Source organism: Delphinapterus leucas, chromosome 4 (genome assembly GCF_059928025.1).
Source record: "Delphinapterus leucas isolate spDelLeu-1000000601 "Yukka" chromosome 4, BTC_Dleu_Yukka2, whole genome shotgun sequence".
In the NCBI taxonomy this organism is placed as follows: domain Eukaryota; kingdom Metazoa; phylum Chordata; class Mammalia; order Artiodactyla; family Monodontidae; genus Delphinapterus; species Delphinapterus leucas.
Genome location: NC_143132.1, coordinates 135,092,938 through 135,108,076, shown reverse-complemented (window position 1 = coordinate 135,108,076; position 15,139 = coordinate 135,092,938). Strand labels below are relative to the sequence as shown.

The window sequence follows — 15,139 nt, the reverse complement described above, 5'->3', positions numbered from 1 at the left end:
ATACCACTTGGTTGTTGTGATTTTGTGATTTATAATGAGAAATGCATATTTGGTCTTCATCCCTGTTTCTGGCACAGAGCTCATAAAACCCTTAGAATTTCCTAAGTGGTGAGAGTGATAAATGTGTCTTTTGTTACGTTTTTGCGGTGAGTTTTGGAAAGCACCTAAGGATGGGGGCTGGGTGCCAGAAGAACCAACCATATGATTAGAGAGTTGGAACTTTTCATTCCCATCCAGGGAAGGGAGAGGAGAGAGGCTGGAGGTTGAATCAATCACCAGCGGTCAATTGTTCAGTCAATCACGCCTATATAATTATGCCTCCATAAAACCCCAAAAGGATGAGGTTCATAGGGCTTCTAGGTTGGAGAACCAGAATGCTTCTACATGCCACCCTGCAGGGCCCAAACTCCGTGGGGACAGAGGCTCCTTTGTTCAGGATCTCACCATATGTATCCCTTCATCTGGCTGTTGATTCATATCCTTTAATATCTTTTGCAATAAACTGATAATTTAGTGAGTTAAATGAGTTTCCTGAGTTGAGCTGCTCTCACAAATTAATTGAATCCAAGAAGGAGGGGTCATGGGAACCTCTGATTTATAGCCAGTCAGTCAGAAGTACAGTTAACAACCTGGACTTCTGACTGGTGTCTGAGGTCACTGCTACCAAATTAATCAAACCGAAGGAAGGAGTTGTGAGACCTTCGAGTCTGTAGCCTGTTGGTCAGAAGCACAGGTAACAATCTGGGCTTGTAATTGGCATCTGAAGTGGAGGGCAGTCTTGTGGCACTGAGCCTTTAACCTGTGAAATCTGATGTTATCTCCAAGTAGATAGCATCAGAATTGAGTTGAATTGTAGGGCACCCATCTGGTGTCAGGAGCATTGCTTGGTGGTGGGGGAACCCACATCCCCCACATTGGAATTGGGTCCAGAACCAATCATGGTGTATAATTCTTCTCATACATTGTTGGATTCGATTTGCCAATATTTTCATGAGGATTTTTACATCTGTGTTCATGAGATATTTATCTGTAGTTTTCTTGTAATGTCTTGGTTTGTGTTTAAAGTAATGCTGGCCTCATAGAATGAGTAAGAAAATATTCCCTCTGTTTCTATTTTTTGAAAGAAATTATAGAGAACTTGTATATTTTCTTCCTTAAATTTTTTTAAATTGAATATTTGTGGCATATAACATTGTATAAATGTCCTTAAACATTTGATAGAATTCACCAGTGATCCCACCTGTGCCTAGTGCTCTCAGTTTTGGAAGGTTTAATTATTGATTCAGTTTCTTTAATAGATACAGGGCTATTCAGATTGTCCGTTTCTTATGTTAGTTTTGGCAGATTGCGTCTTTCAAGGAGTTGGACCATTTCATCTAGGTTATTACATTTTGGGGCATAGAGTTATTTATAGTATCCCTTGATTGTCCTTTTAATGCCCATGAATCTGTAGTGATATCCCCTTTCATTTCTGATATTTGTAATTTGTGTCTTCTCTTTTTCTTAGTTAGACTAGCTAGAAGTTTATAAATTTTATTGATCTTTTCATAGAACCAGTTTTTGGTTTTGTTGATGTTCTCCATTGATTTCCTATTTTCTATTTCATTGATTTCTACTCTTTCATTATTTCTTGCGTGTACTGTAGATTTAAATTACTCTGATTTTTCTAGCTTCCTAAGGTGGAAGCTTAGATGATTGATTTTGGGTCTTTCTTCTTTTCTAATAAATGCATTCAATGCTGTAAACTTCACACGGTATAGAATTCTAGGTTTGGGGGATTCTTCTCTCAACACCTTAAATATTTCACTTGACTCTCTTCTTGCGTGCATGATGTCTGAGAAGTTGGATATAATTCTTACATTGCTCCTCTATAAGTAAGGTCTTTTTCCTTCTGGCTTATTGTGGGATTTTTTCTTTATCTTTGATTTTCTGTAGTTTAAAAATGATAATGGCTAGGTATAGTTCTTTTAGCATTAATCCTGCTTGGTGTTTTCTGAGCTTCCTGTGGTTTCTGTGAATCTGTGCTTTGGTGTCTGACATTAATTTGGGGAAATTTTCGGTCATTGTTGTTTAAATATTTCTTCTGTTCTTTCCTCTCTTTCCTCTCCTTCTGGAATTCCCATTACATATATGTTACACCTTTTGTAGTTGTCCTGCAGTTCTCAGATATTCTGTTATGTTTTTTTAAGTCTTTGTTCTCTTTGCTTTTCAGTTTTGGAGGCTTCTGTTGAGATATCTCAAGCCAGAGATTCTTTCCTTCAGTCATGTCTAGTCTACTAATAATTCCATCACAGGCTTTCTCCATTTCTGTTAGGTTATTTTTGATCTGTGGCTTTCTTTTTAGTTATTTCTTAGAACTTCCATCTCTCTCCTTACATTGCCCATCTGTTTTTGCATGTTGTCTACTTTATCTTTTAGAGCCCTTAGCACCACAGTCACAGTTGTTTTACATTCTTGGTCTAATCATTCCAACATCTCTTCCATATCTGAGTCTAGTTCTGTTGCTTGCCCCTTCTCTTCAAACTCTTTTTTACTTTTTAGTATGTCTTGTAATTTTTTCTTGATAGCCAGACACAATATACTGGGTAAGAACTGCCCTTAGTAACGTGGTGAAGTGTGAGGGGAAGGGAAGTGTCCTGTGATTAGGTCTCAGTCTTAGTGAACCTGTGTCTCTGGACTGTGAACTTCATACTTGATTCTCAACTGATTCCTCAGTAAGTTGTATTTTTCTGTATATGTGTGTTGTTCTCTCCAATTTGGCGGGGAGTGATTTGCTGTATAACCTCACTTCTCTGATGAATCTAAGTGCTGTTGAGTTTTCAGTCTGGTTAGCTTTTTACTTGTTAGAATGCAGTGGTGACTTCCAGCTTCTTTCATGCTGGACTGGAAACTGGGAGTTGTGTGATTTTTTTTTTTTTTAATTCCTCAAACAATTGATACAAATCTAGAACTGGCAAATTTTGCTATAATTGGGTTTTAATTTCTAATTAAAATTTTTTTCCATTTTCAATTATAAATTTTTTACAGTTCACAGTGTAATTACTCTTTGATCCAAGTATTTTGGGTAGCTAAAACGTTCAAAGTATGTAAGATACAAATGAACTCAAATCATAATCACAATAAATGCAAATTCAAAAGACATTTACTACAGTGGACCCTTGAACAGCATGGATTTGAACTGTGTGGGTCCGCTTATAGGAGGAATTTTTTCACTTAATATGTACTGCACAATCTGGTTGGTCGAATCCGGCAATGCCAAACCTCAGATACAGAGGGCTGACCATGAAGTTACACGCAGATTTTTGACTGGAGGGTCAGGCCTCTAATGCCCACATTGTTCAAGGGTCAACTTATAGTATATTGATCTGAGGCTTCTAGTTTTTTAATCCTACCTTTTTTGGTTAATCAAGTTTCCCTAATATCATTTTTCCCCCTCTGCTGGTTTGAAACTATGCTATTTTTTCTTTTTTCATTGTTATCCTCTACTTTTTTTTTTTAAACTTTGATTACTTAAGTTTAAAATCAATAATATTGGTTTTCTTTCACTGGAACTTAAAATACCTTACTTTGATCTTCCTCACATCTTCCTTTCATTTTATTTCTCTTTCTTCTTTTTTTTTTTTTTTTTTGTGGTACGCAGGCCTCTCACTGCTGTGGCCTCTCCCGTTGCGGAGCACAGGCTCCAGACGCGCAGGCTCAGCGGCCATGGCTCACAGGCCCAGCCGCTCCGCGGCATGTGGGATCTTCCCAGACCGGGGCACGAACCCGTGTCCCCTGCATCGGCAGGCGGACTCTCAACCACTGCACCACCAGGAAAGCCCTCTTTCTTCTTTTTTAACATCCAGCAGTTACTAATATTTTTCTCCATCATTCAGTGATCACCTAGAATTACCAGGATGTTTATGGATTTCTTTTTTCTCTATCGCTTCTTGCCTCTTACTCTTTCCTTTTGATTTAATTTTCTTTCACGTATATCTTTTGGATATGTTTCCAGAAATGGTGAATAAGAGATAAAAGTTTCTCATCTTTTGTTCATTTGAAACTTTTTTCATTGGCCTTCATTTTTGAATAACTATTTTAGCCGAGTATAAAATCCTGGGTGGCAGTTATTTCTGTTTTCACATTGAAGGCATTACTCCTGACTTCAGATATCTGTTGTTGTAGATGAGAAAGCAGTGCTCAATCTAATTGTCATTTCATGATACAGAATCTATGTTTTTTTAATCCTGTATTCAGGGGTAGATTATCCTTCTGTTTAGGGGTGATTTAGCTTTATCATGGTTGGGATTCAAGTGTGCTATTTCAGTTGAAAGATTTGTATCTTCAGTTCTGGAAAATTCTCAACAATATTTTTTTTTAGGTAGTTCTATTTCCAAATTCTCACTTTCACCTCTTGGAACTCTTATTAACATCATTGAACCTTATCTTCTTGTCTCTTCTCTGTCATATCTTCCAAGTCTTTTTACCTTACGTATAGTTGATATTTTCATCTTTATTTTGTAGTTTATTATATCCTTTTCAGCTGTAGTATTTTCTGCTTAACTTTTCCATTGGGTTATTACTAATTTTGTTCTTTACTTGTAAAAACATATCTTTCAAAATCAGCCTTTTTTTTTAGTACTATCTTTATTCTTTTATTATGGTGTCTAGTATTCTTTTAAATAATTTAAAATATTTTACTGATTGCTTTATTAGTTTTAGTTTTGAGTGCTGATTAATCTGCCTTTGTGGTTCTCCCTCATAATGGTTTATTTACTGTGCTTTGTAATTTTGATCCAGATACCCTGTTCAAGGGGGTTAGATTTTGCTGTTGATGTTGTGGTTGCTGTTTTGTTTTGTTTTTTTTAATTGCTTTAGGTTATGAAAGCCTCTCTCCAGAAGGGGTTCATATTTCCTTCTTTTGGGGGCCATAGGAGTTCATTGAGTCTGGCCCAATTTTTATATATCTTCCTGCTTGGGGATCTTACACCATGAGATAGTGTAAGTTCATACCCTGTTTCTGTGTGTGGCACAGGAGGCCTGGTGATTCAATTCTTCTTGGATTATTTTCCCACACTGCTGTCTGTTAGACTGCTTTTAAGTACTAGGCTTTGCACAGAGTGTTCAGTTCCAGCTTTCCAACTCCATGTTGGCTGTTGCACATCTCCTGGGCTTTCAAACCCTTGTTCCTAAAGCCTAAATCTGCTGTTTTCCTGGACTGCTTTGCTTTAGCTTAGATATCTCTTTATTTCTGGCACATGAGGATTCTCACTGTTGCTGCCTTAGGTTGGGCCCTACCTGGTCACTCTGCTTCTAGTTTGATTATTCTCTTAGTTGTATTTGTCATTTAGGCACTAATATTCTTTGTAAGACAGAAAAGCATAAACTCTTTAGGTCAGTGTGTTGCACCCCTTTGCCATCTGACCTGGTTTTCCTTCATTTCCCCACCTACCTGTGTATTAGCTTACCTTGAGTTCTCCAAAGCATGTTGTTCCACCACTTTGTGCCCTGCACATACTACTTTCCAGACAGTCTTTGCCACAGTAGTATTTTGTCTGGCTAAAATTCACTCAACTATTACATCCTCCTTTAAGTCTTCCTGACCTGGTTCCATGTAAATTATCTTCCTCTTTGTTTCTATTATAGCAGGTACAAGGTCTGTCCTAGTGTTTTATCACATGGTTTTGTATATGACAATTTGCTGGACTTGAGGGGAGGTACAGGTACAAGGTCTGTCCTAGTGTTTTATCACATGGTTTTGTATATGACAATTTGCTGGACTTGAGGGGAGGCATCATTTTCTTTTGTCTTTTTAGATACGTTCATTGATACATAGTAGCACTAAGTAGTCCTTTGTTAAGTATTTGTGTTGTATCATTACTTGTGCAGACACCTGTATGTGAGTTTGTTTTGTTTTAATCATTAGGATTGAATTGGGCAAAATTAAGGGTATCATTTTTCAATATAATGCTGCACTGTTGCACGCTCACATGGCAGTTTTTCTTTTTTTCCCCCTCCAGGGCTATTGTGTTTGTTGTGGATAGTGCAGCCTTCCAGCGAGAGGTGAAAGATGTGGCAGAGTTTCTGTATCAAGTCCTCCTTGACAGTATTGGTCTGAAGAACACACCATCATTCTTAATCGCTTGCAATAAGCAAGGTACTATCATGTTTTCTGGTAATAATAGTTGAGATTTTTCTGGGATTGCTACTAAGAATTAATACAGTTATCTACAATTGTTATTACTGAAGATGAGAGATGATTGCTAATGAACTATAAATTAAGGATTTTAAATCTTAAAATGTATTTATACTCCAGCATTTTCATAGTCTCCCTTACCTGGCTGTTCTAAGGAGCGACAAAGGAGTGATTATTGTCATTTATTCTTTGATACAGTGTTTTATTTTTAATCGTAAATCATTTTAATTTACCAAGTTAAGTTCATCAGATCGACAATATGTCATATCAGATACACAGTTGAGGAAGGACAGGATGGAGTCTCTCCTTTTAAACAAGTTTGCCATCTAGCACACTTCATCAAGGAGAGTTTGCAACTTTGTAAGAATGAAAAACATTTTAGTCTCAGCCAGTAAAACTAGGCTTCAGTTTTATTACCTTTAAAATCGGATTAGGAGTGATGTCAGCATCATGAGGTGTAAGACACCTTCTTTGTCTCTCCCCTTCATTCTACAACTAGTAAAACATCCAAAACTCAACAAAGGTTCCTCTGGTTCCTCTGCCCAACACACTAGAATGCTGGAGAGATCCACAAGTCTACTTCTGAAGGTGGGTGGACTGGAACACATGGAGGAGGTAGAACTGGGGGAACAGTGGAAGAATGTCTACAATCTCAGCCTCTGGCCACAGTGGCTGAGCCTGAAGCCCCAGATAACCCTGTAGCAACAGGGAAGACAGCACACATGGCTCCAGCCTCCTGGCTGCAGTAGCTCCTTTGGCCACAGGGAACCCCGCAGCAGCAGCAGTGGTGGTGGGGCCTGTGACCCCAATCCCCTGGCTCATGGCAGTGCTGCATGCAAACCCGACAACCCCAGATGTGGCGAAGGTGTCCGTGACTCTGTCTCCTTCACTTTTCCCCCCACACCCTCCACTGCTCAAGCAGTGACAGTGAGGGTACCAGTGACACATCTGGCAGAGGTAGTAGAGGGTGGAAAGTGCCAATTCTCAAATATAGTCAGAGGCAGCTCAGGTAAGAAAAGCCAAAAACCTGTGCTATAGCAAGAAAAAGAAAAGAAAGGCATCTATTTTCCAACTTGTTGAACTGTAAGAATCAAGGAGAAAAAAAAAAGCTTTACCTACATAAGAAAGGTATTTGCTACTTCAAATGCACTGGCAGAGGAACAGTTTGTCAAGTACCATGTAAAACCACAGTACACAGTGTAACGAAAAGAAAATGACAGTTCTCCAGCAGCCAAACTTAAGTCATGGAAGATTGTAATCTAACTGATAGAGAATTCAAAATAGCTGTTACGAAGAAACTAAACAAGCTACAAGAGAACTCAGGAGGGCAGTTCAGTGAGCTCAGGAATAAAATTAATGAACAGAAGAAATACTTTACCAAAGATATTAAAAGTCTAAAAGAGAACCAAACAGAAGTTCTGGAGCTGAAAATGTCAATAAATGAGATGAAGAATGCATTAGAAAGCACTGGAAATAGAGCAGACCATATGGAAGAGAGAATTAGTGAGCTTGAATATAGAGATCTAGAAATGATTCAAGTAGGAGTGGCAAGAGAACTAAGATTTTTTTTTAAATAAAATTTTATGAGAACTATCCAATTTCATTATCCTTCATAAAGATAATGGTTATCCCAGAGGAAGAAGAGAGGGAGAAGAGAGCAGAGAGTTTATTTAAAGAAATAATAGCTGAGAATTTCACAAAGCCAGGGAAGGAACTGGATATACAAGTCCATAAAGCTAAGAGGACATTTAATTATCTCAATGCTAAAAGGTGTTCTCCAGGACGCATTATGTTAAAATTGTCAAAATTCAATGATAAAGAATTTTAAAGGCATCTGGAGGAAAAAAGACAGTAGGAACCCCTATTAAGCTATCAGCAGATTTCTCAGCAGAAACTGTATAGGCCAGGAGAGGATGGGATAGCCTGCTCAAAATATTATAAGACAAAACCTCTGCCAAGAATCCTTCCAACAAACTTATCCTTGAGATACAAAGGAGAAATAAAGACTTTCCCAGACAAAAGCTGAGGGAGTTCATTACCAGTAGACCTGCCTTACAAGAAATGTTGGAAGGAGCTCTCCTACCTGGAACAAAGAGGCAAAAGTACGCAAAACTTTGAGTAAGGTGATAAATAGATAGAATCAGAAAATTGCAACTTTACATCAGAATAGGTTGTTAATTATAAAGGTTAAAGGGGAAAAAGCAGTAAAAATAATTATAGCTATTGCAGTTTGGTAATGAACTCACAATATAAAAAGGGTTAATTTGAGATGACAAAAATGTAAAAGGGGAAGAGGAAAAGAACAGAACCCATATAATGGCAAATGAAGATAAGATCCTATCAGCGGAAAAAGGACTGTTTTATCTATGAGATGTCTTATACAAACCTGACGGTAACCACAAAAGTAATTCTAGAGCAGAGACATGAAACTAGGAGGAAACTAGTAAACCACCAACTAAGATGTCAGGCAGAAACAATGGAGATATAGAGAAAACAAAAGATATAGAGAAAACAAAAGATAAAATGGCAGTACTAGTCCTCATTTATCAATAATCACCCTAAATATAAGTGGATTGAATTCACCAATCAAAAGACACAGTGGCTAGATGTATTAAAAAACAAGACCAGCTATGTCCTGTCTCCCAGAGACTCATCTCAGCTCTAAAGACAAACATAGGCTCAAAGTGAAGGGATGGAAAATGATACTCCAAGCAGATGGCAGCCAAAAGAAAGCAGGTTTAGCCATCTCAGATCAGATCAAATAGACTTCAAGCCAAACAAGAGAACAAGATGGACTGATATAATGATAAAGGGGACAGTCCATCAAGAAGATGTAACATTTATGAATATATAAACATCTAACATAGGAGCACTAAAACATGAAAGGAATTATTAACAGATCTAAATGAAGAAATTGACAGCAATAATAGTAGGGGAGTTTAACATCCCACTTACATCAATGAATTGATTATCTAGACAGAATGTTAATAAGGAACCATTGGCCTTAAATGAAGTATTACATCAGGTGGAATATATACACACACACACATACATACATACATACATACATACATATATACATGTATATAAATAAAACATTCCATCCCAAAGCAGCAGAATACACATTCTTCTCAAGTGCACATGGAACATTCTCAAGGATAGACCATATGCTGGGACACAAAACAAGTTTCAATAAATTTAAGATTGAAATCATATCGAGCATCTTTTCCTACCACAAAGATTTGAAACTAGAAATCAACTACAAGAGGAAAGCTGAACAAGTCACAAATATGTGGAGACTAAACAACATGCTACTGAACAACTATTAGGTCAATGAGGAGGAAAGGAGGAAATAAAAATCCCTGAAGATAAATGAAAATATGTCATACCAGATCAATAGGATGCATAAAAAGCAGTACAAGTTTATAGCAATACTTGCCTACCTCAAGAAACAAGAAAAATCTCCACAGTCCTTACACCTAAAGGAACTAGTAAAAGAACAAACTAAGCCCAAAGTCAGTAGAAGGAAGGAAATACTAAAAGCCAGCAGAAATAAATGAAATAGAGACTAAGAAGATAGTAGAAAAGATCAATGAAACTAAGAGCTTGTTCTTTGAAAAGATAAACAAGATTGACAAACCTTTATCTAGACTAAGAAAGAGAGGAGGCTCACATAAATAAAATCAGAAACGAAAGAGGAGAAATTACAACAGATCCCACAGAAATACAAAGGGTTATAAGAGAATACTGTGAATAACTACACCAACAAATTGGACAGCCTAGAAGAAATAAATACATTCTTAACAAACAACCTTCCAAGACTGAATCTTGAAGAAATAGAAAATCTGAATAGACTGTTAACTAGGAAGGAGATTAAAACAGTAATCAAAAGCCTTCCAAAAAAACCAAAAGTCCAGGACCAGACAGCTTCACTGGTAAATTCTACCAAATGTTCAAAGAAGATTTAATACCCATTCTTCTTAAACTATTCCACTTATGATAAAGACAATAAAATGGGTATAGAAAGAATGTACCTCTACATAATAAAGACTATGCATGTCAAACCCACAGCTGACATCATACTCAACTGTGAAAAACTGAAAGCTATCCCTCTAAGATGAGGAACAAGACAAGGATGCCCACTCTTGCCACTCTCATTCAACATAGCTAAAGACTTCACCAGAGACCTATTAGAAATAATAAATGAATACAGTAAAGTTGCAGGGTGCAAAAGCAATATACAAAACTCTGTTGTGTTTCTGTACACCAACAACAAACAAGCAGAAAGAGAAATTAAGAAAACAGTCCCATTTAAAATTGCAGCAAAAACAATAAAATACCCAGGAATAAATTTTAACCAAGGATGGGAATTCCCTGGTGGTCCAGTGGTTAGGACTCCACACTTTCACTGCTGAGGGTGCAGGTTCAATCCCTGGTCAGGGAACTAAGATCCCACAATACAGTAAAAACTATAAAACATTGTTGAGAGAAATGGAAGACACAAAGAAATGGCAAGATATTTCATGCTCATAGACTGTAAGAATTAACATTGTTAAAATGTCTATTTTACTTAAAGCAATCTGCAGATTCATTGCAGCAATCCCTGTCAAAATCCTAATGACATTTTTTGTAGAAATGGAACAAAAATTCCTTACATTTGTATGGAACCATGAAAAACTATGAATAGCCGAAGCAATTCTGAGAAAAAGGAACAAAGCTGGAGGTATCACATGCCCTGATTTCAAAATATTACTACAAAGCTATAGTAATCAAAACAGCATGGTATTTGGCAGAAAAACAGACATACAGGTCAATGGAACAGAATTGAGAGCCCAGAAATAAACATATGGACAATTAATTTACAACAAAGGCGCAAAGAACATAGAATGGAGAAAGAACAGTCTCTTCAGTAAATGGTGTTGGGAAAACTGTACAGCCACATGCAAAAGAATGAAAGTAGACTATTATACTGTACACAAAAATTAACTGAAAAGTGTATTAAAGACTTGAATAGAAGACCTGAAACCATAAAACTCCTAGAAGAAAACAGGGAGTTCAGACTTTGACATGGGATTTAGCAATATGTTTTTGGATCTGTCTCCTCAGGCAAGGCAGACAAAAACAAAAATAAACAGGTGGTACTATATCAAACTAAAAAGCTCTGCACAGCAAAGGAAACCATCAACAAAATGAAAAGACATCCTACTGACTGGGAGAAGATATTGTCAAATCATATTATCTGATAAGGGGTTAATATCCAAAATCTATAAAGAACCCATACAACTCAACAACAACAAAAAACCTGATTTAAAAATGGGCAGATAACCTGAATAGATGTTTTTCCAGAAAAGACATACAAATGGTCATTGGGCACATAATGAAGATGTTCATCACTAGTGAAGATGAACATCATTAACTATTAGGGAAATGCAAATCAAAGCCACAATTAGACATTACCTCACACCTGTTAGAGTGACTGTTGTCAAACAGAGAAGAAATAACATGTGTGGGTGAGGATATGGAGAAAATGGAACCCTTGTGCACTGTTGATGGGAATGTAAATGCAGCCACTGTGGGAAACAGTATAGATAGTCCTCAAAAAATTAAGAATAGAGCTACCATGGGATCCAGCTATTCCACTTCTGGGTATTTATCCAAAGGTAATGGGACACTAACTCAGAAAGATATTTGCACCTACTACTGTGTGGTGATGGATGGAAACTAAATTTTTGATAGTAGGCACGGTGTAGTGTATACACAAATTGAATCATAATGTTGTACATATGAAACATGTTATAAACCAATGTTACCTCAATAATGAAATAATCTCTCTTTTCTAAAAAACTAAAAATAAGATAGACTAGTTGATCTTTAGTCCTCTTTCAGACCTAATATTCTCATTCTATGAAAAGCTCAGTGCATTTCTCAAAGGTGAGCTAGTAGTAACCCTAACAATGACTTATCGTGAATCAGTCTTAGGGTCATTACCTGACCTCTTTATTTCTTCTATATTTATTTGGCTTCTGCTGGTGCCAAACCAGTGCTTTTTTATTACTAAAGTGCACTTGATGCCGTAACATACCATCTTAGCATCAGCTGGAAATGTTCTTGGTTTAGTTCTATATGACAGGCAGGGTATTTCTACTGGAGTGAAGGGTCTTGTTAAAATCACAAAGCTGGTAGCTTCTCTTCTTGTTACATTGGCTGGACTTATGTATACAATATATGTGTTGATTTCAAATGTCTGTAAGATGTAGAAAACTTCTGTGAAAGAGCTTCTCAATTTTAGGGTCACCAGCTTAATTGTAAGCATAATTGTAATATAAATATTTGTGCAAATATAAAGCTTACTTTGATAATGGAACTACTAGTGATAAAAAGCTCTTTAAGCGGGCTTCCCTGGTGGCGCAGTGGATAAGAATCTGCCTGCCAATGCAGGGGACAGAGGTTTGATTCCTGGTTCAGGAAGATCCCACATGCCACAGAGCAACAAAGCCCATGTGCCACAACTACTGAGCCTGGGCTCTAGAGCTTGCGAGCCACAACTACTGAGCCTCTGTGCCACAACTACTGAAGCCCGCAGCCTAGAGCCCGTGCTCTGCAACAAGAGAAGTCACCGCAATTAGAAGCCCACACCCTGCAACAAAGAGTAGCCCCCACTCGCCGCAGCTAGGGAAAGCCCGTGTGCAGCAACAAAAACCCAACACAGCCAAAAATAAATAAAATAAGAATAAAAATAAATTTAAAAAAAAAGCTCTTTAAAAAAATGGTGGGGTTGGTGGGAGGGATAAATTGAGAGTTTGGGATTGACATATACTTATTACTATATTTAAAATAGATAACCAACAAGGACCTACTGTATAGCACAGGGAACTCTGCTCAATATTCTGTAATAACCTAAATGGGAAAAGAATTTGAAAAAGAATAAGATATATGTATATGTATAACTGGATCACTTTGCTGTACACCTGAAACTAACACAACATTGTAAGTCAACTATAATCCAATGTAACATAAAAATTTTTTTTAAATGGTGGGGCAAAGAAACTTACGGGTTTAAATAGGAATTTTCCATATGTGCAAGAAGTCTTGGGAAAAGACCCCTTCTGCTTTAAACAACAGCAGTGTCTTTATTTCTTTACAGACATTACAATGGCAAAATCAGCAAAGTTAATTCAGCAGCAGCTTGAAAAAGAAATGTAAGTAAGAATAAGTCCTATTGGTTAACTGTATCTCTTAACACTTAGGAAATATGTATATATTGCTTAAGGTCTTTGGTTTTGTATGGTTATCACAATTAGCCTGCAGATTGGTGTGAAATATACTTGTTAAATAATTGACAACAGAATTAATGGAACTGTAAAAAGTATTAATGGGATGTTTATAGATATTTAAAATTTTCGTGGAAAGAAAATCTCAGGTTTATTGCGACTACAGCTCAATTTGTTTTCCCACTGTTTCTAGACCTAGTTTATAGTAGATATGAAAGGATTTAAAAACTAAATTTGAAAGCTATGGAAATTTTTGTTGACAGAACAAGAAAGGAACACTTCAGAAGAATATAAAAATCTATGATACCATTTTGTAGTGTGTTTCTTGTTTTCAAGCTATGTGGCGATATCATTTAGCTTGATTTTAGTGTTTAAAAATTTGTGAATTGAGCTATAAGCTTTTGAATTTTAAGGAATCTATGTCTCTGTGTTCTGCTGATTTGTAAGAGTTAGCTAACAGGTTGCTTACATAGGAGATACAATCAACATTATAATAGAGCAAGTTATGTTTTCTTATGCTGTTATGTAAGGATATTTTTAATAAAAAAATCTGATAAGGAAAAATTGTACAAACTCAACTTTTAGTAAATTTTTTCCAATTATCATTTACATTCTCCTTTGCTCATTTAATAAGCACCTATAATTTGTCTAACATATGCCATGACCTGCTCTAGGATGTGACTATAAGAAGTGTGATGTTGTTCCTGTACTCAGGAGCTTAGAGTCTAGTAGAATATGGTTTGCTTCAGGGGTTGACAAACTCCTGCTGAGGGTCTGCCAACAAAGAGTGGTTTTGCATTTTTATAGGACAGGTAAGAAAAGAAGAAAAGTAGAAAAATATGTGGCAGAGACTAAATATCACCCACAAGCCCAAAATATCTAATTTATGGCTCTTTACAGAAAAATTTTACCAGCCCTGGTCTGTCATTTTCTGTGGCTTTTTTTTTTCAATTGAGAATGATATATTCAATCCCATGTGCTTTAAACTTTTTAATATATAATAGAAGAAAAGTTAGCCATTCAATTAGATTTATCAAAGACATCATGCCTTCAAATTGAATATCAAAAGAACATTTTAACCCCTTTATTGAGGTATAATTGATATGTAAAAAGCTGTGAATATTTAATGTATACAACTCAATTTGGGGATAAGCATACAACTGTGAAACCATCATCACCATCGAGGCCATAAAAATATCCATTACTTCCCAGAGTTTCTTCCTACATACTTCATTATTTGTGTGTGTATGTATTTCATGAGAACACTTAACATAAGATCTACCCTATTAGCAAATTTTAAGTGTACAGTGAATACTATGCTATATATTAGATCTCTAGCACTTACTTGCATAACTGAAACTTTATACCCTTTGACCATCATCTCTCCATTTCCCCCTGCCCCCCACCTTGGTGACCACCATTCTACTCTTTGCTTCCATGTTTTTGACTGTTTTAGATTCCACATATAAGTGTAATTAATCATAATGGTAGTTGTCTTACTCTATGTTATTTCACTTAGCATAATGTTCTCTAGGTCCATCCATGTTGTCGCAAATGGCAGGAATTTCTTCTGCAGGGCTAAATAATTTTCCATTGTATATATGTTCCACATTTTCTTTATCTGTTCATCCTTCGATGGACATTTAGGTTGCTTCCATATATTAGCTATTGTTAATAATGGTGCAGTGAACAT

At 36.6% G+C, this 15,139-nt stretch overlaps 1 protein-coding gene across 2 annotated transcripts in view; it reads left to right on the top strand.

The window, feature by feature from the left end:
- The window catches only part of SRPRB (SRP receptor subunit beta), a 38,448-nt gene that overhangs the window by 8,432 nt on the left and 14,877 nt on the right, over window positions 1-15,139 (top strand). For both annotated transcript variants that reach the window (XR_016393140.1, XM_022582525.3), the window contains exons 5-6: window positions 6,000-6,136; window positions 13,320-13,374. Coding sequence is in view for 1 of the 2 variants with exons in the window: in XM_022582525.3 (XP_022438233.2) it covers window positions 6,000-6,136; window positions 13,320-13,374 (192 nt within the window). In the remaining variant the exon portion in view is untranslated. The remainder of the gene's footprint in view (window positions 1-5,999; window positions 6,137-13,319; window positions 13,375-15,139) is intronic.